The 25,096-nt window shown below is 38.1% G+C and overlaps 1 protein-coding gene across 1 annotated transcript in view; it reads left to right on the forward strand.

Annotated features, from left to right (window-relative positions):
* The first annotated feature begins 1,467 nt into the window (after positions 1-1,467).
* CMC1 (C-X9-C motif containing 1) overlaps positions 1,468-25,096 on the forward strand; it is an 82,938-nt gene continuing 59,309 nt past the window's right edge. Inside the window, exon 1 of the mRNA XM_032408842.1 lies at positions 1,468-1,703. Within this exon, the coding sequence (XP_032264733.1) occupies positions 1,685-1,703 (19 nt within the window). The 5' untranslated portion in view covers positions 1,468-1,684. The remainder of the gene's footprint in view (positions 1,704-25,096) is intronic.

Genomic DNA, 25,096 nt, shown 5'->3' on the forward strand with positions numbered 1-25,096 from the left:
AAGTCTAGAGAAACGTTGGAATTTATTCAAGTCATAAAGCCAATAGGTTGTGATGCAGGATTCAGGTAGAGGTACTTAGGTCTCTGACTAAAGCTCCAGGTGATGCCCTTTTGCATATAGGAAGATTTAGTTTAATTACCTAAGTGTGAGTGTCTGGCTTGTGTTTTTATACCCCATCTCATCTCCTTAAAAAGATTTATTTTCTAAACGAAATACTCCACCTCCAGAAAAAGAAAAGGGGCACCAGAATGAATCTGGTATGTTTCAAAACACATTTATAAAACACACGAGAAAACCGACCTGCTTTCCTGCCTGGCTGAGTGAAACATTAATTCTTCACCTTGGCATCTCAACCTACAGCTGTAATAAGGGCCGTTATGCCCAAATAGGCCCTTAAACGGAAGACCTGCTGAGCAGAGACCCACTTTCCCAGCCCTGCTCAACTGCGGCTGCTTTTTCTGCCAACTGACCAGGCTGAAGCAGCAGCAGGGGAGGAGGGACTGCAGGTAGGTGGGGAGGGGATCATTTTGAAAGCTCTAAATCCCTCCCAGGGAAGAAGCAGCTGCTCCTTGTTTTTCTAACATCTGTCCCATCTGTCCCGGCCGCACTTCACCCTTTGGAGTCTCCAACTAGCAAAACGTGGATGTGACAAGGAAGCATTTCTGAAGGCTGGTTGGTGAGTGGAAATGAGCATAACTGCCACCAGAAAGTTTCCTTTAACGAGAAGAGGGCAGTTGGGGTTCTTCAGGAGCATAGCTATCACCTTCCTTCATTTTTCTCAAAAACATACAGCTTTAATTGACAGAGTCGGGATTTGTAACATCACCCAAATCAGGCTGTGCCTTAGGCCCCTAAGAATAATATTTGCTAGCGCCCAATTTTTTATTTCTCCTCCAGGGGAGCCACAGGCTGCTGATTTGTGGGAGAAATAATGATACTGCACAAACTATACCACCTCTATAGTAGAACAAGCTGTGCATATCTCGCATGTGTGGAGTTTATCACATTTAACAGCGTGTTGCTTTTATCTGACTCTCCTGCCAACACGATATTACTGGAGGATAGGGACCTTATTTTTATTCAATTATTTGCCCCTCGTATTTAGAACGCGTGGCTGGAACCTGACAGGCATAAAATAGACATTTATGAATGAATGAACGTTAACGAAGAAAAAATAAAGGAACAGGATGATTCATTCCGTTCTCCAAAGGCGGACGTGGAGGGAGGGGCTTGGCCGTGAACCTAGTCGCCACGTGAGGCGCACTCCCAAAGGCCCACAGCTTCCGCTCTGGTCTCCGCAGACCCGAGTTTGCAAGCGGGTGCTCACGGTTCTTCCCAAGCCAGGCTGCGCGCGTCTGAAACAGTCCCGCCTCCAAGGCACGCGAGGTCACGCCCCCTTCCCGGTCATTCCCTGGGAGATGTCTGTTCCCCTTCAGTTACAGGCTTCGGGGAGGGGTCAGGAGAGCGCAGGCGCAATGGGCGGCGGAAGTAGCGAGTAGGGAAATAAGAAGGAAGGAAAGAGGCCTGCCGCGCTTTGCGGAGGGCACTGCGCTCCTCCTCCACCGCCTCTTCCTACCGCGGGAAGCTCCGGGCGGCCGCACGTGCCGCCCAGCCCAGGCTCCTCCCCTCCCTTCCCCCCCCCCGCCCGGGAGCGGCCGGGAGCTGCTTTCCTCCGCCCGCCGAGATGGCGCTCGACCCCGCAGGTACGGGGGCGGGACGCGGGGGTTGCTGAGGAGTCACGGGCCGGCTCCCTAACCGCGGCTCTGCGGTTGGGGGCTGGCCTGGGAAGGGGGCCGAGCGCTGAGGTTGCACCGCTTTCGCAGACGTCCGCTCACGCCCGGCCGGCCTGCCGCCTTAGGGTTTCTGGCAGCCCCAACTTCTTCCCTGCAGTCTTCGGTCTTCTTGCCGCTCCTTGGGGTTCGGGTTAGGTGAAAGGCTTGGCTTTGCTGTATAAGCTCTCGTCCATTTGTGCTTACACACATTTCCTTCTTAACGCGACTGGTCTCTTCATCTTTTTCGCCCCTCTGGGGCACTGATTCCTTTAAGTATCTGTAATCTAACTTAAAAGCGGTAATCCAAAAGACCCATCATTGTGGCAAGAGTCCGTTTCTTGAGAAAGGATCCCCAAGGTTTTGATCAACGTTATTTTAACTTTAGTGTTTCCACCCCACTTGCATTTGCAGCGGTAGTTTCAGTTTCCCTCGAATTCCTGTCCTTACAGAAGCTCACCGGCGGTGTCCTTGCTTTAAGGTATTTATGTTACGGAAGCTCACCTGAGGTATCTTTATAGGGTATTCATGTAAATATAGGGAACTTCATTTTTGAAGGGAATGGTGATTGGTCTAGTCCACTCCCTTCATTTTATGAATATGGAAACTTGAGGCATTGGGAGGAGTAGTAATGGCTTCAAACCTTTGGAGATTCAGAAATGGAAAAGTCACTTTGGTGGCCCTCAAGGAGAGCGGAAAGTGTAGGTAGCCAACAAGTAATACTATTTATTGAACGCTTTATTATCAAGCGAAGTATTCTCAGTTGTCCAACAATAGTGTGTGGTGTGGTAGATAGTATTATCTCCCTCTTACGGATTAGGAAACAGGTGGAGAGAGGATCAGGGACTACTCTAAAGCATAAAATAATTTCTGGAACACCTAATAATCATACCAATATTGGGCCAGGTGGTTGGATTAGACTTTATGAGGCAGTTAACAATTGATCTGGGCTTTAAAGGATAATTTCCAGTGGTTGGAGTTGGAGAAGAGGCGGCAGAATGAGGAAGTGTATGGGCAGTAAAGTGCACTGTGTGATGTTTGGTCGCAGGGTGTAAATAAGGGGTGGGTAAGGAAAATTAGAAAGTGGATTAAGGCCCATTACAATAGCGCCACACCCAGCGTGGAGCCCATAGTGGGGCTTGAACTCACAACCTGAGATCGAGACTTGAGCTGAGATCCAAGAGTTGGAAACTCAAGCGACTGAGCCACCCAGGTGCCCCATAGTTCTAGTATTTTGAGCTGAAAGGGATATTCAAAGCAGTCTCATACAAATGAGGAAACGGACACAGAGAGAGGTCAAAGACTTTCAAATGTCTATATTCTTGAATTTAGATCCACGAGAAAATTTAGAAAAAAATCATACTTGCCGTCTCCACTTTTTTTTTTTTTTAAAGCTTTTATTTATTTATTTGACAGAGAGCCCGAGAGCACAAGCAGGGGGAGCAGCAGAGGAAGAGAGAGAAGCAGGCTCCCAGCTGAGCAGGGAGCTGGACGTGGGGCTTGATCCCAGGACCCTGGGATCATGACCTGAGCTGAAGGCAGGCGCTCAACTGACTGAGCCACCCAGGTGCCCCATTTACTTTTTTACTGTCGAGTTACTCTTAACCCACTCAAATCTTGTGGTATGCCCAGGGCTACCCAGCTAATTGCTGGTAGAGTCAAGGCTGGAATAGAACTCCATAATTCATTTCCAGGCCAGTGTTACAGACCATGCCTCTGTTGGAGTATTTATTGATTAAACAAATACATGCCCGTTACATGTCACAAGCATACAGTGTTAGAAGAAAGAAGACAGCCCACCCCTATGCCCCCATATACATTTTGCCGGATTATGATAAACATGACAGTAGGTGGTGAAGAGAGGACTACCTCCGAGTGATCAGTGAAGAGCTCTATGAGGAAGTGTTGTTTGAATTGGAAATCTGAAGGACAAGATGAAGTAGCAATATGAAGAGGTAGGGAAAAAGTACGCCAGGCAGTCCGAAGTAGCAAATGCTTAAACCTTTGCCTGGAATGAAGGTCAGAGTGGTGGAGCTCCGTAAGGGAAGATGTTGGGAAAGTAGGCAGGAGCTTGATGCTGCAGGGCCTTGAAGGCTCTGATAAGAAAGCATTTGGAGGCTTCTAAAGAGGGCAGTGACATAAATTATGTCTTTACTACCCTGACTGCAGTGGTAGCATGCACTATGGAGAGGTCCTGAGTGGAAGCAGGGAGACAGGTTAAGAGATGGTGGCAGTAGTCCAGGCCAAATATGTTAGTATCTTAGCCTGGAATGGTATTAGAAAAGCTGGAAAAGAATATAAAGCTTATTCGGTTGATGTTTTGGAGGAGCAGTTGAGCTGCTGTTGCATTAAATAAAGGTGGTGAGGGAAAGGGAGGCATTAAGGATAATTAGTAGGTTTTTTACCAACTGGGTGGCTCGTGATGGTCAAATCTAACAGTATGATCATTGGAAACTTGATAAAAGCAGGGATGGAAGCAAGATTGAATGGGAAGGAAGAAAGTGGAGTCAGCAAGTTGGAAGTTTTAAATTTTTCTTATCTGTTTAAATTCCGGAATAAAAATATTAAAGCCAGTTTTGTGTTTTTTTAACTTCATTTTTGTTTGGTTCCTGAGTTGAAGCATAGGTTCACGTTTTGATATTTCTCTTGCTTTTTATACAGTGGTATATGCCCATACTAGTAGTTACATCAAATGAGGTTTATATAGCAAAGTCTCTTTTCCACTGGTTTATGTTAGATTTTTAAAAATCTTTTATTAAGTTTTTAATTTTAATTCCAGTATAGTTGACACAGTGTTATATTAGTTCCAGGTGTACACTATAGTGATTCAGCAATTCTGTGCATTACCCAGTGCTCATCAGGATAAGTGTACTCTTTAATCCCTATCACCTGTTTCATCCATTCCTCCACCTACCTCTGGTAACCGTATGTTTGTTCTCTGTAGTTGAGTCTGTTTCTTCATTTGTCTGTTTCTCTCTTTTTTTTTCTTTTTTGCTTGTTTTGTTTCCTAAATTCCACATGAGTGAGATCATATGGTATTTGTCTTTCTCTGACTGACTTATTTTGCTTACCATTATACTCTCTAGCTCCATCCATGTCGTCCCAAATGGCAAGATTTCATTCTTTTTTATGGTTGAATAATATTCCATTGTGTATGTATATACCACATCTTCTTTATCCATTCATCTATTGATGGACAGTTGGGCTGCTTCCATAATTTGGCTATTGTAAATAATGCTGCTGGAAACATAGGGGTGCATGTATCCCTTTGAATTAGTGTTTTTTGAATTTTTTGGGTAAATACCTCGTAGTGTGATTGCTGGATTGTAGGGTAATTCTATTCTTAAGTTTTGGAGGAATCTCTGTACTGTTTTCTACAGTGGCTGCACCAGTTTGCATTCCCACCAACAGTGCATGAGGGTTCCTTTTTCTCCACATCCTCTCCAACACTTGTTTCATGTGTTTTTGATTTTAGCCATTTTGACAGGTATGAGGTGATGTCTTATTGTAGTTTTGTTTGCATTTCCCTGATGATGAGTGATGTTGAGCATCTTTTCACGTGTCTGTTGGCCATTTGGATGTCTTTGGAAAAATGTCTATTCATGTCTTCTGCCTATTTTTTTAATTGGATTATTTGGTTTTTTGGTGTTGAGTTGTATGAGTTCTTTATATACTTTCGATACTAAACCCTTATCAGATGTGTCATTTGCAAATATCTTCTCCCATTCAGTAGGTTGCCTTCACTGGTTTATGTTAGATTTTTAAAGATCTTTATGCAAGTTTGATCTAACTAACTTTGTAGGGTCCATTTTTCTCAAGAAACTCTGAACTCAGCATTGAAATGCAGGTTATATACTTTTCTATGTAGTTTTATTGAAACTCTTTTTCTTTTTGTTAATGTAGAGGTAATAAGGGCACTCTGTACATTTTTCAGCTGTAATTATGTTCATTATTTTCGCTTACTATTTGAATGCAGAGAGAAAAGCTGGAGGGAGTCCACAACACCCAAGAAAAGTGGCTGTGGAAAGAGATTAATATTTGTAAAAACTACTCGTATGTGGGTTGTTCTCCCGGATATTCAGATTTAATTCACTAAGCCTCTGACATTTTAAATAGTCCATAGACAGTTCTAATATGCAAATAGAGTAGAGGAGGAACCACTGTTCTGAACTCTTCCACTTTTATTGACTTATTCTTCAGCTTTGTTTTCTTATCAGTCTAATCTTCCTATTTCCAGAGAAAATTATCCCTACATTTTTAGCCATGAATGGGACCTTTGATGGCATAATAATGGTTCAGAAATATACAGTATAGCACATTCTCGTATAATAGAACTTAAGCATAGTCTAGTCCAATTTATATTTGCCAATTTAGAACCCCTTCTACAAGTATTGTATATTTTAAGAATCTAGTCAGACTTAAGTGATTGCAAATTTAAATGGTTGTGTATTTTGAATGCATAACACATGATCACCTATAGGAACAATTTTAAAAGTGGTGCTTGTTAAAGTAGAATTTTCAAAAAGGTAAAATTATTACTCATGCAAATACAAAATGAACATGTGTTGAAGATTTTCTTCAACTCATTAATTAGGGAAGCAGTAAAATGTAAAACAGTCCAAAAGCATTTGAGAAACTAGATGCATAGACAGTTTCATAGATTACTTGCTTAGATAAAAGAAAAATGGTTAGTTTACAACAGGACCATATACTGTAATCTTTGGGGTTATCTTTTCCACTGGTCAGAAATTATGTCTGTCTTTATTCAACAAAGTTCTAGACATTAACCTCCTCCTGTAACAAGTTATAAAAGGGCCTGGTAATGGAAAGTCAAGCCCAGGGCTGTACTGAAAGAACACCCAGTTATTCCTTTGCTATTTCCAGACTCCAGAGAATTTTCCAACCTGATTATATTCCCAGAAGACAACTTACAGAAACCTGGGCCTGATAATTTTGATTACTTTCTGTAATAACCAAAAGAGATTCCTTTTTTCCTTTTTTTTTCTTGTACCATTCCCTCTTTTAGCAGGGTAGCTAGCTCCCCTTTCCTTATCCATTAGTGTGCATTTGTTCTCTACTTTTGCGTGATGGAGCGCTAGCAGCAGAGAGGTTTCCTTAATCAAATGTGTGTGTCCCTCTAATGGTGTTTTCCAGAAATCTAAGTAGGGGAGGAAGATGGGACAGCGAGGGCTCAGGGGATGGAAAGTGGAGTCAGGAATTTCACGACATCCCTTGAGTAGATGTTGAAGGTGTGTCTTGGGAGGGTGTCCTCATGGCAGTTCTCTGAGTATTTGAATGATAGGGATTCTTTTAGTGGTTCCTGTGGGCATGTAGGTAGATTAGCTTTAGAGGTACTAGCACTTAACTCAATTCACTGGAGGTTTTTAAGTTAGACATCTAAACAGATTTGAAGACTTTTCTGAGCACTGTGTAATTAATATATAAAAGGTTATGTAGCTGATTAGAAAAATTTTGATTTTATTCTTCTATAGCTCTATAGTATCAGACATAGATTACATTTGTAGTTCAGAGCTAAAAATCTGTTTAACTTGTAAATTTTACATATTTCTAAACTCGAAGTATATTTGTTATAGGAGTTATGAATCATGAATCATGAAATGTTTTGTCAACCAGGTCAAGGAGTTTGAAATTTATCCTGAGAACAATGGGAAGATGCTGCAGATTTTTAGGCAAATAGAACTTTCCTTCATTTTCTGTTTATCTGACTTTTCATCAGATCCGGGTTATTTGTTCTCAGCAGAATACTGCCTAAGTGGTGATGTATCTTTCTCTTGGTATCATATCTGGAGGCACATAATGTTTGTTTCTCATAGGTGATATTAATTTTGATCACAAGGGCTTTGTCCCATTTCTTTGTTTTTCCTCTCGCCATTAATTAGTAATCTGTGGGAAGACCATTTAAGACTAGGCAAATACCCATTCCTCATCAAAAAATTCCCCTTTGATGTGGTATCCATTGATGATTTTTGCCTGATTCAGTCTTTCCTACTATGGTTGCAGAATGACGATTTTCTGCCTCCAGCATTCTCTCCACATTTATTAGATGGTTTTTGACATTTCGATATAAGCCAGAGACTATTTTGTTTCTTGTTTATTTATTTATAGATTTATTATAGATGTGCACTCATGAATTCCTATTTTTCCACTGGTTTATAATTTGTTACTGTATGTAATTTGGTGCTCACATTTTCCCAGATTTAGCCAGTGAGAGAGTTCCTTCAAACTAACTTCTGGGTCCTTGTGATATGTTCCCATCCTTTTTTGGAGCATTTCATTTTTTTCTCACACAAGGTGTTTCTGGTTCATCTTGTACCTGTTCTGGCCCATCCGTAGAATTCGTCTTCTGACAAACCCTGGTTCCTTTATTTGGGCATGACATTACAGAACAAGGTCTGAGGACCATTGGATGTTTCACATGCAGGTTTATGAATGGCATGCTCTTAGGGAAAAACCTGTGAGGGACTGAGGGGAACAGGAAAGGGAAGGGGAGGAAGCTGAGCAAGGATGTGGTTTCAGGGAAGGCTGGTCTCAACCTGATCAGCTCTGGTGCACCACAAAGTGCAGGCTTGTCCCACTCTGGAGGCAAGGGCACTGGGCTTTTGTGCCCTCTGTCAGTCCTTGCCCACTGCAGGAGATGGGAGAGGGGCAGCAGGAAGGAAAGCTAGAATGTGCTACCGTGGCCACGGGCAGTCCTGAAAAGGTTGCAGGGGTGAATGCTTCTGCATTCTGCTGTGGGGGGGGGGGGGGGGGGAATTCCAGCTTTGTCCTAAAAATCATTTATCGGAAGCTTCTAGGAACCTTTGTTCAGGTAGTGAGAGTTTGGATAGTGGTAGGTCAGGTAGGAAGGGCTACTTGCACAAATACATAAATACGCACAGGTGTGTGTACTGGCTCCAGGTGTGAACATCATGGGGTTGTGGTAATGACATTGGCCCAAGATATACCTAACATCTGCCAAACTGTGCGTTGTTTTTTTTTTCCTCTAGGTCATTTGACATGCTGTTCTTTCTTTTTAGAATTTTCCCTCTCTTCCCTATCCCCAAATCTAATTCTTGTTCATTTTTCACACCTCACTTTAGAATCGTTTACATAGGACGCTTTCCCTGATTGTTACCACCCCACAATCTTTCAAAAAACAATTTTAAAATTATTTGAGATTTTTAAAAACTACCAAAATGTCATATAACCTGGGTATAGAGTTTTTCATTCTAGACCTAGAGTTTTTTTCCTTGAGAAATAAGGTGAAACTTACAGATGTGATTTGTCTGTATGTGTCCAATGATTTGAGAGAGGAAGAAAAGCATCGTGTGGAGAATGAGATTATTTACCTGTGTAGTAAACAATAAATATTTCTCATATGATTTCACCTCTTTAAGTTTATCAGAGACTAGATGATTAGAGAAGATAAACCAGTTAATTACATCTAGACGATAAGAGATTGCCCACCAATGGGGGGAGAGCACTGTCCTGTTATGGAAATAGCACCCAATTGAATTGGGAAATTAGTAATGATATCTTCTTGTTTTAGACTTTGCCATTAACCTTAGGCCCAATTCTAAATGGCATAATCTCAGGTTTGAGGATGAGGGGTAGGGAGAGTAAGGTTTATCAGATAACTGTAAAAGCTGCTTTTTTTTTTTTTTTTTTTTTAAGATTTTATTTATTTGACAGAGAGGGAGAGCAGCAGAGAGAGGGAGAAGCAGGCCCCCTGCAGAGCAGGGAGCCCAACTTGGGGCTCGATCCCAGGACCCCGGGATCATGACCTAAGCCAGAGGCAGCCGCTTAACCGACTGAGCCACCCAGGTGCCCCTGAAAGCTGCTTTAAGCCTTAAACTTTTATGATTTTTAAATACTTGCAGTTGGTCTCAAGGGATTCTTGACTCAGCACAGAAGTTTATGTTCCATTGGCTGGATGAATATCCTTATTTTTGTATAAGGGTTTTAATAGCATATGTGTAGAATTCCCTAAGTTTATAGTTGTCAAAAAATACTACCTTTTACTTGATATAAGTGGATCAAACAAAACTGCCCAAATAAGAACACTGATGCCCAAATTAACCTTCTCCCCCACTAGCTCCAATTGTATTTTAACATTTTTAAGTAAAGAGATTGAGGGGAAAATTTTTTTAGGCATGGTATTTAATATCCTGCATTGTGTTTTTGCTGACGAACTGTTACTGGGAATTTTTTGTGTTTTTGTTTTTGTTTTTGTTCTTACAGATCAAAGGATATGTTAATTAAGCATGAAGAATTAAAATACTAAATTTCAGTGGGGCACCTGGGTGTCTCAGATGGTTGGGCGTCTGCCTTAGGCTCAGGTCCTGGTCCCAGGGTCCTGGGATGGAGCCCCACATCGGGCTCCTGCCTCAGCAGGGGGCCTGCTTCTCCCTCTCCCTCTGCCTCTCCCTCTGCTCATGCTCTCTCTCTCTCTGTGTCTCAAATGAATAAATAAAATCTTAAAAAAAATACTGAGTTTCAAATGTTTATGCGGCAGAATAAGGAACTAGCTTGCTTTACTCATCATTGTGTAGACAAGCCCTAGCATGGTGACTGATACGTAGTAGGTGCCTAATATCTGTTAACAGAATGAATATCTATAATTATCAAATATTGAAACACTGTTAATCATGGGTCATTTATTAAACTGTTTGAGTGTGTATTTACCATGTGCCAGCAGTTAAAGGGAATTAAGAGATAAATTAGATATGGTCTCAGACCTCATTAAATTTAAGTTTCATGCAGCATTCCTTGATTTAGCGACATATTAGAATTATTTGAGGAGCTTTTAAAAATACCAATGCCTGGGTTTATCCCAGCATTTCTGATTTAACTGGTCTGGGTGGTGCCCAGACATCATAATTTTATCAAGCCCTCTCAGGTGCTTATTAGGTGCAGCCAGAATTGAGAATTTCTGGTACCAAAATCTGTCTTAGTCTCTTTGGCCTGCCATAACAGCATACCATAGACTGAGTGGCTTAAACAACAGGTATTTATTTTCCCAGTTCTGGAGGCCGGAATGTCCAAGCTCAAGGTGCTGGCCAGTTTGGTTGCTGATTCTTCTTATAAGACCACCTGTCAGATTAGGGCTCTACCCATATGATCTCCTTTAACACTTAATTGCTTCTCCAAATAAAGTCATATTAAGGTTTAGAGCTTCAGTATGAAGTGGAGTGGGGGAGGGGGACAAAGATTCAGTCCGTGGCAACCACTGATCTATCAGGAGAAGAAGATTGCACAGATGGTGTGATGTGATGTGTTAAGTCCAGAATCAGTTAGAGCCATAGCATTGGTGTACACAAAATCTTGGGCTTAAAGGACGAGAAAGCACTTTCAGAGAGAACTTGGGGATGGAACAAGTGTTTGATTTTAAATCGGTGGACTTTGATAAGAAAATAAGAGGTAGAAAATGGTAAATAAGGGCAGAAGATTGAGCTGGAGTTTGACTTTACAGTTACTTGCTGGGTAATGTTGCAAGATTGCTTTGAGTTTTCTGAGCCCCCCCACTACTTTATAATATCTTGTGTGTGGTGATGTTTGTAAAACAATTCCTTCTACCGCATCTCCCTTCCTTCTTTAAATATTTATTGTGTTGCTTTTGTGTACTGTATAAATGTAAGCTGATTATTTTAGGTAAGGAGGATAACATAACCACCAGGATGGCAGAATGAAGATTTAAATTGTTGAAATTTTTAAGTTGAAATCGTGGTGCTGGTGAGACTTGGAAATTGCCAATAGACACCTGAAAATATGGGCAGAGTAGATTTGGAGCTGGAAATAAGCCCTGAGAACATGGCATAATCAGCAGCATCTTTAAAGGTAGAACCTTGTGGGGTTGCCACAGGAGGAATAGGAGCAGATCTTACCTTGGAATCGTTTATGCTTTTTCTAGTATTATTGCATTTGTTCAGAATATTTTTGAGACTCCTTTAGGATTTGCCTTCAGCCAGTACGGTCCATTCATCTCAATATCCTCATTTTTAGCACATTTTTTGTGTAGGAGGTGAACTTGAATTTCAGCCAAGGTTAGCCAGGGGCAATCTGGTGAAGGTGGTAGATGATCATCCTGGGAAATGCCCCTCCCCCAGAAAAGTTGTATTATGGAACTGGTTTTCATGTTAACGCACACTGACTGAAGGCCACAGCAAGAAAGACGTGAGTGGTGTGAACAAAGTTTGACTCTTTGAAATAAGTGAATAACCTCTCAGTGTAAAAATAATTCCCCCACTCCATTACAAAGTGGCACATATTTTTTGAAGAAATGTTATGAAATATTGTAAGATGAAGGACAACTGGTGGAATAGAGTGGCCAAAAGCACTGAGAAACATTCATAGATTTGAGGATAGTCTACCATGTTCTAGATGTACATCAGAGAAAAATCAGGTCTGTATTGCTGAGAAGGCTTAGGCATGCTGTCTCTTATTTCTTTCTCAAATACCTGTTTCTGTCTCCCATAACACTGCTGATTTCCTGTTATATATCAATGGGAAGTTGTGCTTGTAGGAAAAGATAGTCTCAAAGTTTTACCAAGTAAAGTAAGAAAAAAAAAAAAAAGTAAAAAGTAAACCAACGGAGATTGCAGCACATTTCTTAAATTGGCATGTCTTCTTGTGTAAGTTGATTTCCTGCTTTGGTATACGTTTAGATTTGTTGTCCCCTTTTGGCCTCATCTTGGTTAAAGTAATGTGGGTGGGAGAGGAAGTTTTCACACCTAGCAATCTACAGAATCTGAGGTCCAAGAAATAGGTGCTTTTGGGAAATGGGCACATCTAGTGTGAACTAGGTGGTTATTAACAGTGAAAGCTGATAGGACAAAGTAGTTCAAATGAAGACTACTATTGTGGGATATGGTATTTGACCCAGAAGCTAAGCACAAATAGGCACATCTACCTCACTGACGTGCTTTCCATATTTAGTTGAAGTTTGAGCTTATAAAAAAATTAAGATTGTTGCCAGTTGACCTAATACATGATGTTTACTTTCTTTGAAGGTATTTTTTCAGCCAGCTGACAAATGGCTTCTCTTGTGTTTTTTTTTTCTTTTAAATAATTTTCTCCATGCTAGAAATCAGAGAATCAGAATTCCATTTAACTTTCTGATAAAGAAAAAAATCTGAACAGTGAGTTTTTTATTTTGCCTGTGCTTCTGATACTTCTGAAACAATCTTAACTATCTAAGGGTTATTTCACACTTTGCATAACTTCGGAAGCTTATATAACCTTGTTTGCTGAAATCCCCTTAAATAGGCCACCACCCCCATGTGTGTGGTGTGTCATGGAAGAAGATTCGAGACCTGGGTTACATGATCTTGGCATTGCCGCTTTATCAGAGACTTGGGTTATTTCACCTCTGTGGGTCTCCACTTCTTTATCTGCAAAATGGAATCAAAGTACTTTACCTGGGAGGGCTGTTACACAGACTATGGGGCATTCATTGCCCTATCTTGAAGGCCTCATAGCCAGAGACAGCCCGGAATTTTTTTTGTGTGGGGGGGAAGGGTGCAGAATATCTCCTACTACTGATGTTTTTTCTTCTGGTTTTGTCAGTTCAAGTAAGGCTTGAAGGTAAGAATGTGAAAGGAGCACTATCTTCACTGTCTTAATTTTCCCAGCCTAAGTATCTCTGCCACCCACCCCCCTCTTCCTCATTTTATCATAGCAAGAAAGCACAAGCAAGCAGCAAGAACCTGAAAATCTGATCAAGAGCATCCCTATTTTTGTGCTGTTGAGGAGAACTGGAGGCTGCCTAGCTTCCTGGTGTGAAATGAAGCACTTACTGGAAATGTAGCAATTGAGAACACTGGTCTTTCTATGTTCCTGATACCATCTGCCTGGAGCCCTTCATTTCCAGGCTCTTGGTAGCTAGCTAGTAAAGAAGAGACCTAAAGATAGAAACTGTGGCTAATGAGAATACTGTTGCAAACTTACTGCAAGCATTTTTCTTGTTTTTCCTCCAGACTAAAGAGTAGCACCCTTCAAGAGCAAATACATTTAACTAGGAAGTTAAAAAAAAAAGGGGGGGGGGCATTATCTAAATAAGAATCAAATTAGTTAAATTAGAACATTTTCACTATTGAAACAAGGCATACCTTGCCCTTCCGGCCTCACGTCTTTCCAATGAAAGATTCTGTAATGTTCTGATTTGCTTCACTGTTATCTTTGTGGATTCATAGCAGGTGCTGTTGTCAGTAGACTTATCATCTACTACTGCCATCCTGCAAGAACACGTGAGCCCCAAAGCAAAATCTGAGCTAACAAATTCAGCCAGTGGAAAAGGTGAAAATTGACTTTCAGGTGATGATAGAATGTTGAGAAGTTAGAGCTTTGGAAATTTTCCCTGGTGGTGTTATCCTGATTCTTTATCTCAGTATAAATTCATGTGACTGTATAGTAGCAAACTCTCAAATTTTGATTTTTTTTTTTTTTTTGGCAGGTTCTTGTACAAATGTATAACATATATGCATCACATTGACTTTGAGAGAATCGTTCTGTAATTTAATGAATAGAAAGTATACTTTATTGATAATTGTGTTGAAGATAGTTTTGTAATATGTATAAAATCGTAATTTAATAATATTCAGTGGTTGATATGCTATCAAATGAGAGAATCTTTAGCAGAATTTATTTATATATTTTTAAGTCTGTTATTTCTGATTTAACATCAAGAGTTTGGAAAATCTAAATCTATATTCATGTGATTCTGGAATTGTTTTTTTTTTTTTTTTTTTTTTGCCCTAGGAGGTTTAAGAAGAATGATCAGAAGGAGTTTTTGCAAGCCATTTAAAAAAATGTGTTTAAATAGGAATTATAACCTAGAATTCATAAATAGGTAAATTTCTACTATAATTTCTTAAGGAAAAATAGTTCAATATTACACAGCTATGCCTGTATTTAAGGAACTGATTTGAAAAATTAGTGCTTTTGTTATCTAAGACCACTGCAAAGTTTATAGAGCAAAAGATACTCATCAGGACACATTATTAATAAGTTGTATAGATTAAAATTATATAAGTGAAGAGATAACATTTCGAAATTGATTTTATAAAATAGGTCAGTATATCACAGTGTTTCTTCTACTCATTAATTTGCATGTTAATAACTGATGCCCCGTATGATGTGTGCTGCAGACCAGGAGAAAAGAAGTATGTGGAGATAGTCCCCTGTTATATTATTTCCCTTCAAGTACACATCAGCTTTCCACTCCACAGGATGTCTTGCATCTGAAATTCACCATGTCCACAGATGAAGTCCTCTCCCACCTGGTGTTTTCTCTTGTGTTCCCTGTGTCAGTGAGTGGCCACAGCATTTCCCTGGGAGCCAGAAAAACTGGGAGCCTTCTTTGAATCCTCTTTTCTTAGTCCCTGCAGGCCCTGTGAATCTCGTAGGGCCTCCCTCAAAGCTGCCCTTTTTCCTCCATCCATACTTCCAGTGCCTTCTATAAGCTCAGTGTCCTTTTTCCCATCTTACAGCAGCTCTGGCAAAGCTAAGGAGAAAGAGAAAGCATAAATAACTAGTTTAGGCCAGATTTCAGCAAACCATGGTCCAGGCAAAGTCTGGTAAGGCCTGTAAGCTATCAATGGTTAGTAACATTTGAAAATGTTACTAACCATTGATATACATGACAGAGTTTGTAGCCCGCAAAGCTTAAATATTCACAACTCTGGTCCTTAACTAGAAATAACTTGTTGAACCCTGGCATAGGCAATGAAAATTGGGATGCCACTATAGATATGGTAAAGAAAAAAATCATGTGAGTGTCTTCATATCATTATTTGGAAAGTTTGATGAAATGGATGGTTTCCTTGAGAACTGTAAATTTACTAAAACTGCAACTGACTAAAGAATAAATAAAAAGCCCTTAGAAAATTAAATTAGTAGTTAAAACTCTGTGTCTGTCTGTCTCACACAGACATACTGAAGACCTAGGCCCTAATAGCTGGTGTATCAGTCAAGAGTTCAGAGACCACAGGGCTACTGTGTGTAGGTACGTACACGCAGACATTAAGGCCAGATACTAGGTCATGTGACTGCGGGAGCTAGTTGGGCAAGTCTGAAGTGTAGGGCAGGCCAGGCTATGGGGAAGAATGGCTATCAGCATTGGAACTCTTGGTTCTGAGCTGAAGCTGCAGTTTACAGAAGGAATTCTTTAGGAAAATCTCAGTTCTGTTCTTCAAGCTTTTCAGGCCCACCCAGATTATCTAGGATAATCTCTTTTACTTAAAATCAACTGAGAATAGACTTTAATCACATCTGCCAACTACCTTCCCAGCAATACCTGGATTAGTATTTGTTTGAATAACTGGAGACTATAGCCTAGCCAAGTTGATTCATAAAACTGACAATCACAGGTAGTTTCTACCAAACTTTAAAGGAACTGATAATGATCTTTATTTTATACAGAATGTTCCAGAGAATATAAGGGAAGAGATAGGTCCCTAGTTTATTTAAATAATGTAACTGTGATACCAAAGCAACACAGAAGAAAATCATAGGCAAATCTCAACATGAAGATAACTATAAAAATTCTAAACGGAATTTGAGCATCCAAAACAGAGGTGCTGTTAGTGTTCTACCCATCATTTTTCTAAAGGACATAGCCAGTAAGAATTTAAAAAGTAAGAGCAGAGCTGTCCCAGTGATTGTCTCCATAGAAATTAGAAGAGACTATGGCCAATTTATTAGAACTAATGAGAGTTAAGTGAGATTATGTTGGCTGTAAGGACAATATAAAAAGTTCAAGTGAAACCAGCAACAAATAATTACATGTTACTTATGAAAAGTTACCTTTACCAGTAGAAATAAATCTAATAAAAGATGAACAGTATCTTCAAGGAGAAAATTATAGACCTTTTTCTCTACTTAATTATTTAAAGTTATGTGTTAAAATCACCCATTATGAGTGCAGATGTTTATCCTGTTTTAAAGCTAATATATTATAAATTGAGGTAATATATGCAGTGAAGTTTATAGATTGTAAGTTTTGATAATGTATATGAGCAAATCAAGACATCCCCCAGAGAATACCCTTCTCAACTCCCATAGATAACCAGTGTTCTATTCTTCATCACCACCAAGTTTTTCATGTTCTAGAACCATGTAGTATTTATTCTTATGCCTGGCTTGTCCTCAACAGAGTTCTTGAGCTCCACCCATGTTGAGTGTATCGGTTGTTAGTTCTTTTGTATTGCTGAGTAGTATTCAGTTGAGCATTTAGGTTGTTTCCAATTTGGGGCTAGTATGAATGCTTGCATAAACAGACTTGTACAAGTCATTTTCTGGAAGTGTGTTGTCATTTACGTTGGGTGAATGAATACCTAGGAGTGGAAAGTAGGTTGGGTGTATATTTAACTATAACTTAACGATTAGCTTTTCAGAGAAGTTTATCTCTTCACACTCTTACCAGCAATAGATGAAAGTTCCAGTTGCTCCATGTTCTGACATTTGGTGTTGTCAGTATTTTTAATTTTAGTCATTCTTGTGGGTGTGAAATGGTATAATGGGGTTCATTTGCATTTTCTTAATGACTGATGATTTTGAACACCTGTTCATCTAAATATTTACAATTTGTGTATATTTTTGAGGAATCCATTCACACCTTTTGTCCCTTTTTTATTGGGTTTTTTATTTGGTTGTTTATACTTTGTTATTGATATGTAGGAGTTCTTTATATATGCTAAATTCAAGTCCTTTGTCAAATATATGTATGTATCTATATATATATAGATATAGATCTGTACCTATTTTTTTAAAGATTTTATTTATTTGAGAGAGAGAGAGAGCAGGAGTGAGATGAGGGGCAGAGGGAGAGGCAGACTTCCCGCTGAGCAGGGAGCCCAGTGCGGTACTTGATCCCAGGACCCTGGGATCATGACCTGAGCCGAAGGCAGATGCTTAACTACTGAGCCACCCAGGTGCCCTGTACCTATTTCTGTACTGTCTGTCTGTCTATCTACTGTGAACGCTTTCTCCTGGCTTGCCTTTTAATTTTCTTCATGGTGTTTTTCAATGAACAGATTTTATATTTGATGAAAATAAATTTATCTTTTTTTCTTCTGTTTAGTGCCTTTGTGTCTTCTTTAACAAAAAAAATCTTTGTCTACTCTGAGGAATTGAAGTTTTTTTTGGTTTAATAGTTTTAGTTTTTATATTTAGGTTTATGATCTGTGGCAACTTAGTTTTTGTGGGTACTGTGAAGTAGGAGATCAGGTTTAGGCTGATTTTTTTTCCCCCCTCCGTTTTTATCCAGGTCTACCACCATTTGTTGAAAATGCTTTTATTGGGTGCCTGGGTGGCTCATTCGGTTAAGCATCTGCCTTTGGCTCAGGTCATGATCTCAGGGACCTGGGATCGAGTCCCACGTCGGGCTCCCTGCTCAGCAAGGAGTCTGCTTCTCTCTCTCTGCCCCTCCTCCCTGCTTGTGCCCTCTCTCTCTTTCTCTTTCTCGCTTTCTCAAATAAATAACTAAAATATTTAAAAAATATTGCTTTTATTTCTTCATTCAGTAACCTTGGTGAATCTGTCAAAATAAAGTGACTGTATATAGGTGGAAACATTTCTGGACTCTATTTTGTTACATGAATCCATTTGTTTATCCTAATTATACCAGTACTACACCACTTTGATTGCTGTAGCTTTGTAGTGAGACTTGCAATCACTTGAAATCAGGTAGTGTAAGTCATCCAAATTTGTTCTTCTATTTTAATGTTGTTTTGGTTATTCTAGGTCCTTTATTCTTAGACATTTTTAAGCTTTTTAAAATTATAACTTTGTTTTGAAATAGTTTAATGCATCAAGCTGCAAAACATGGCAGTTTTTATGTTCCTTTTCTCCAGCTTTTCCTAATGATACTGTCTCTCATAACCATAGTACAGGTCTTCAGTGAGTATGATATTGCCTTCAAAGGGGCAAAAATTGTTATTGGAGGGAGAAAATAATCTTGCTCTTTTAATGTATGAACTACTGTTATACATGCAGCATATAAATAGATAGACAGTGTGTCTGTGGTATTAACAGTTCATGGGGGCATTAGAAAAAAAAATCTCTAAAAAGGCTCTTCTAGAGTAAAAATGGAAAAAAGCTGGGACACACTGCTATAATTAATTGTACCTAAGGAAACCAGGAATTGACATTAGTATGCTAACTCAGATACATATCTTAGTTGAATTTTACCAAACTTTACATGGTGTGTGTGTGTGTGTGTGTGTGTGTGTGTGTGTGTAGTTATGATATTTTATTGTCTGTGAATAGTCAAGTAACCATGATCACAGCATACAGAACTGTTTTATCAGCACAAAGGAAACCCCTCATGCTTGCTTTTAATAGTCATACTGCTTCCTCAGCTCTGAACTACTGGCAACCAGTGATCTGTTTTCCATCACCCTAATTATGTTACTTTAAGGATGTTATATAAATGGAATCATAACGCGTAGCCCTTTGAGATGGTCTTTTTTTCATACAATATAATGCGCTTGAGATCCATCCAAGTTGCTGTTGCTGTCGTGTATCAATAGTTCATTCTGTTTTATTGCTGAGTAATATTTCATTGTCTTGAACTGTTATTCATTCACCTTTTGAAGTACTTTTGGGTTAACCGCATGTTTTGGCTATTACAGGTAAAGCCACAGTGAACATCTGTGCACAGGTTTTTGTGTGAACATATTTTCATTTCTTGAATAAATCCTGACGAGTGTGTTTGCTGGGTTATATGGTAAATGTATGTTTAACTTTACAAGAAACTGCCTGATTATCTTCCAGAGTGCCTATATACCATTTAATGTTCCCACTGGGAATGTCTAAGAGATCCAATTACTCTGCATCCTTGTTAGTATTATTACTTTTTTTCTTTTAGCCATCTTAATAGGTCTTTAATGGTAACTTTTGTAACTTTATTTTGGATTTCCCCAATGACTAATGAGTTAAGCATCTCTTACGTTTATTCGCTATCCTTATATCTCCTTGTATAGTGTTTGTTCAAGTCTTTTGCCCATTTCCAAATGGATTGTTTTCTTACTGTTGAAGTTTAAAAAAGCCTTTATATATTGGATGCAAGTCCTTTATCAGGTATGAAATTTGTGAATAATTTTTTCCCCACTATGTGGCTTGTCTTTATCTTCCTAAGAGCAATTTTTTTAGAGTGAAAGTTTTAATTTGGATGAAGTTTGAATTTATTGGTTTTTTTTTTTCTTTTATGGATCATGAGTTGGTGTCATGTATAACAACTCTTTGCTTAACGCTGGGTCATGAAGATTTTCCCCTATGATTTCTTATAGAAGTTTTTTTCCTTTAACTTTTTATTTTGAAACAATTAGAGACTCACAGGAAGTTGCAAAAAATACTATAGAAAGTCCTACATGCCTTTCATGCTGCTTCCCTCAATGGTGGTCTCTTGTATAACTGTAGTATAATATCAAAAGCAGTATTTGTGGAACATAAGGAATAGCATGGAGGACATTAGGAGAAGGAAGGGAAAAATGAAGGGGGGGAATTGGAGGGGGACACGAACCATGAGAGACTGTGGACTCCGAGAAACAAACTGAGGGTTCTAGAGGGGAGGGGGGAGGGGGATGGGTTAGCCTGGTGATGGGTATTAAGGAGGGCACGTATTGCATGGAGCACTGGGTGTTAAATGAAAACAATGAATCATGGAACAGTACATCAAAAACTAATGATGTACTGTATGATGACTAACATAACATAATAAAACTAAACTAAATTAAAAAAAAAATCAAAAGCAGGAAACTGAAGTTGGTATAATACTATACCTAGAATATAGATCTCTTCAGTTTTCACCAGTTTTTATATACATGCATATGTGTGTGTATAGTTGTATGAAGTTTTATTCCATGTTCCTCTTCTTACAAGGAAAACATTCAGTGTTTTACATTAAGTGTGGTATAGGACTTTTTAGCTATAGGATTTTTGCAGACACTCTGTAGGTTGAAGAAGTTCCTTTTTATTATTGAAAGTTTTGTTTGTTTTTAATGAATGGTATTTATTAAATTTTTTTCCTTCAATTGATGTGATCATATGGTTTTCTTTTTTTAGACTGTTAATATGATAGATCACATTGATTGATTTTCAAATAGTGAACCAACCTTGTATCTTGGAATAAATCCAACTTGATATGGTGTATTTTTCTTTTTCTATATTGCTGGATTCGATTTGCCAATACTTTGTTGAGAATTTTTGAGTCTATATTCATGAGGAATATTGGTCTGTGTTTTTTTGTTTTTTTTTTGTCTTTTTAATACTGCCTTTGCTTTTGATATTAGAGTAATGCTGATCTCATAAAATATACTGGGAAGAGACTATAGAGTTGGTGCTATTTGTCCTATAAATATTTCAGAGACTTTGTCAGTGAAGCCATCTGGGCCAATTTTATTGATTTTTCTAAAACAACAACAAAAACACTTCAGTATGATTATCTCATTTGTTTCCCTGTTGTCAATTTTACTGAATTCTGCTCTTATTTTTTTATTTGCTTGTTTTAGGTTCTTTTTGTCCTTTCTCTAATTTTGTCAGATGGAAGCACAGATTATTAGTTTGAGACTTTCTTCTTAAATGTGAACATTTATTGCTATAAATTTTACTACAAGCACTGCTTTAGCTTTGTCTTGGAAATTTTAGTAAATTTTGTTTTTATTTTCATTCAGGTCATTGTATTCTTCTACTCTCCTTGATACTTCTTTGATCTATGAATTATTTAGAAGAGTGCTATTTAGTTTCCAAGTGTTAGGAGATTTTCCTGCTACTTTTTGTTCTTGGTATCTAGTTGATTCCATTATGGTCAGAGAAAATACTTTCAATCTGTTGATACTCCATTTGATTTATCTAGTGTTTTAAAAATTTTTTTTTTAGTGGTTGTTTTAAAGATTACACTGTATGTACATACGTTATTACAGTCTCCCAGTGTGAACATTTTATCATTTAAGTGGAATATAGATAATCTTGCTATCACCAAAGTTGCTTTACCATCTCCCCTTTATGGTATAGTTATCCTTAATATTACCTCTATATACATTGAGAATGCTATGATTTTTGCTTCTGTCAAAAATAATATTTAAAACTCAAGAGTAGTTTATTTACCTTTCTGTTGCCTTTTCTTCATTCCTGTTGTTCTGAGTTTCCTCTTGTTATCATATCCTTCCTGTTTGACTAACTTCCTCTAGCCATTCTTTGAAAGTAGGTCTGCTTGCAAGAAATTACCTTAGCTTCCCTTCATCTGAGTTGTCTTTATTTCATCTTCAATCCTAAAGAATGTTTGATGGATATAGAATTCTTGATTGACAGTTCTTTTCTTTAGTACTTGAAAATATTATGCACTTCCTTCTGGCGTCTGTGGTTTCTGATGAGAAATCCTTTGTCTTTTGAATCTTTGTTCTTTATTTCTCTCTGATGCTTTGAAGATTTTTCTTTGCCTTTCATTTTCAGAAGTTTGATTATGCTGTGTCTAGGTGTGTGTTTTTTGGGGTTTTTAACTGTTTTTCTTAAATTAATAGGTTTATGTCTTTTCCTCATATGGAAAGGATTCAGCCATTATTTCTTCAAATATTTTTTTGTCTCTGCATTCTTTTTCCTTTTTTCTGAGACTCTGGTAAAATAAGTGCTAGATTTCTTTTTTTGGTCTTGCAGGTCCCTGAGCCTTTGTTCATTTTTTAAAAAGCTATTTTTTAATAATGTCATCTCCATTTGATTTTTGTATATTAATCGTATATCTGGAAACCTTGCTGAACTCACTGATTCGTTCTAGTAGCTTTTTTTGTAGATTCTATTGAATTTTCTAGATAGATGATCATATTACCTTTGAATAGCTACAGTTTTATTTCTTTTCAATCCAGAAGCCTTTTATTTTTCTTACTTTATTACACTGTCTAGAACATCAAGTATAATGTTAAATAGAAGTGGCAAAAGCAGACTTCTTTACCTTGTTCCCTATTTTGGGGGGAAAACTTTTGGTGTTCACTAATAAATATGTTAGTGGGGTTTTTTCTGTAGCTGTTTATCATGTCAAGGAAGTTTCCTTCTGTTTCTACTTTACTGGAAGATTTTATTAGGAATGGTTGTTGGATTTTGTCAGATGTATCTTCTGTGTCTATTATAACTATGTGTTTTTCCTTTTTTAGCTTTTTAGTCTGTTGCATTACATTTATCAATTTTTGAATGTTAAGTAAATCTTGCAATCCTGGGATAGACCTCATTTAGTCATGATGTAGTATCCTTTTTTATATTATTGGATTTAATTTGCTAATTTTTCATTAAGACTTTTGCATCTATGTTGATGATGAGATATTGGATTGTAGTTTTCTTGTAATGTCTTTGCCTGGTTTTGGTATCAGGGTAAACTTCAATTTTCTGTAAGCGTTTGTATGGAATTGGTATTATTTCTTTTTTAAATGTTTGGTCAAATTCACATGAGGCTACCTATGTCTGGAATTATTTTTTGGGAGAAAGCTTTTAAATACAGATTCAATTTCCTCAGTAGATACAGGGCTATCGTGGTTATCTATCTGCGTCTTCTCGAGTTACCTTTGGTTGTTTGTGCTGTCAATTTTATTGGCCTACATTTAAAAAATATTTGAAAAGATTATTATCATTTAAAACTGTGTCATTTCTAATGTTTGTGATATCTCTTTTTTTTTCCTGGCTAGTGACTTATCAATTTTAATAATCTTTGCAAAGAATCAGCTTTGGTTTCCTTTCTTCTATTATTTTGTTTATTTTCTAGTTTATTGATTTTGACTTTGATCTTTATTATTTATTTTGTGTTTAGTTTATTCTTTTTCTGGTTTCTCATGGTGGAAGCTTATGTCATTGATTTAAGACCATCCTTCTTAAGTGTGGGCTTTTAGTGCTACAGATTTTCCTCTCAGTACTGTTCTAACTACATCACACAAATTATAGTAGGTTTTATTTTCATTTTCATTTATTTCAAAATACTTTATTTCCCTTTTGATTTCTTAGACCCATGGGTTATTTAAAAGTGTGTTATTTAGTTTCCAAATATTTGGAGATTATCAAGACATTTTTCTGTTACTGATTTTTAACTTAATTACATTGGGGTCAGGGAACATACTTTGTATGATTTGAATTCTTTTAAATTTACTGAGATTTGTTTCATAGTCCAGAGTCTGGTTTATCTTGGTTAATATTCAGCTGTTATTAAGAGGAATATTCTGTAAATGGGTCAAAGTAGTTGATAATATGGTTCAAGTATTTTACAATTTTAATATGTAAATTTAAATATGTTTTTCTAATATGTTTTATATATTTCACATTTGTACATCATGGATTTGTTTTTATTTTATCAGAGTATATTCTTTATTACTTGTTATGGCACATTTTGTTTTACAAAGAAGGTCACAACATTATCTTCCATTCCTCATGCTCTTCTGTAATGTGGCCTTGCAAGAAAGAATGGAGTCTTCATTCCCCTGCACTTGAGTATAGCCTGTCCTTGGTGACTTGATCAATGTAGTGCTGTAGGAATGATGCTTCCTGGCTTCTATGACAGGGTCAGGAAAGGCCAGACTGCTTTCACTTGGTTTTCTTGGAACTGCTTGCTCTCTAGACATTCCTTCTTAGATTGCTCCCTCTCAGGACCTACTACCTGCTGCACTGTGAGAAGCCAAACCCCATGGGGAAGCCATGCATAGCTGCTCTAGTTTACAGTCCTCACTGAGCCCATTCATCAGCCATTCCAGCCCAGAGATCAAATACATAAGTGAAGAAAGAAGTCGTCTTGAAAGTCGATCCTCCAGCTTCAGCTTTTGCAGCTGTTGATGTCAATGCCAGTCATTTGACTCTTACTAGAGGAGGCCCCAAGATACTGTGAGGCAGAGAAGAGTCAATTCTGCTTTATCTTTCTGAAGTTCTAGCCTGTTGGCTCTCCAAGCATAACAAATTGTTTTACACCACTAAGTTTGATTGATAGCTTGTTGCACAACAATAGGGGTCACTTCATTTCAGTAGGATTTGCAAGAGGTTTCAGTCCCTACATACCTGAAAATATCTTTAACTGCACTCTTAATTGGCTTTGGAACCCTTGGATGTAAAGTAATTCACTCTCAGAGCTTTGAAGTTATTTCTCCATTGTCTTCATGTATCCAAGTCTTGCCAGTGAAACGTGATGTAAATCTGATTCTCATTACTCTGGATATAGTTTTCTCCCTTTTGAAGCTTTTAGGAGTTTTGACCTTCAGATATTTCTTCAGAGTTCACGTAGGTAATCTCTAATCCATTTCTTTCTGAGGACTCATGTCTTTTTATTTGCCTCAGTCTATTTATTATACTTTAAAATCTTTTTTTTTTTT

This window comes from Phoca vitulina, unplaced genomic scaffold (genome assembly GCF_004348235.1).
Source record: "Phoca vitulina isolate PV1807 unplaced genomic scaffold, GSC_HSeal_1.0 scaffold10, whole genome shotgun sequence".
In the NCBI taxonomy this organism is placed as follows: domain Eukaryota; kingdom Metazoa; phylum Chordata; class Mammalia; order Carnivora; family Phocidae; genus Phoca; species Phoca vitulina.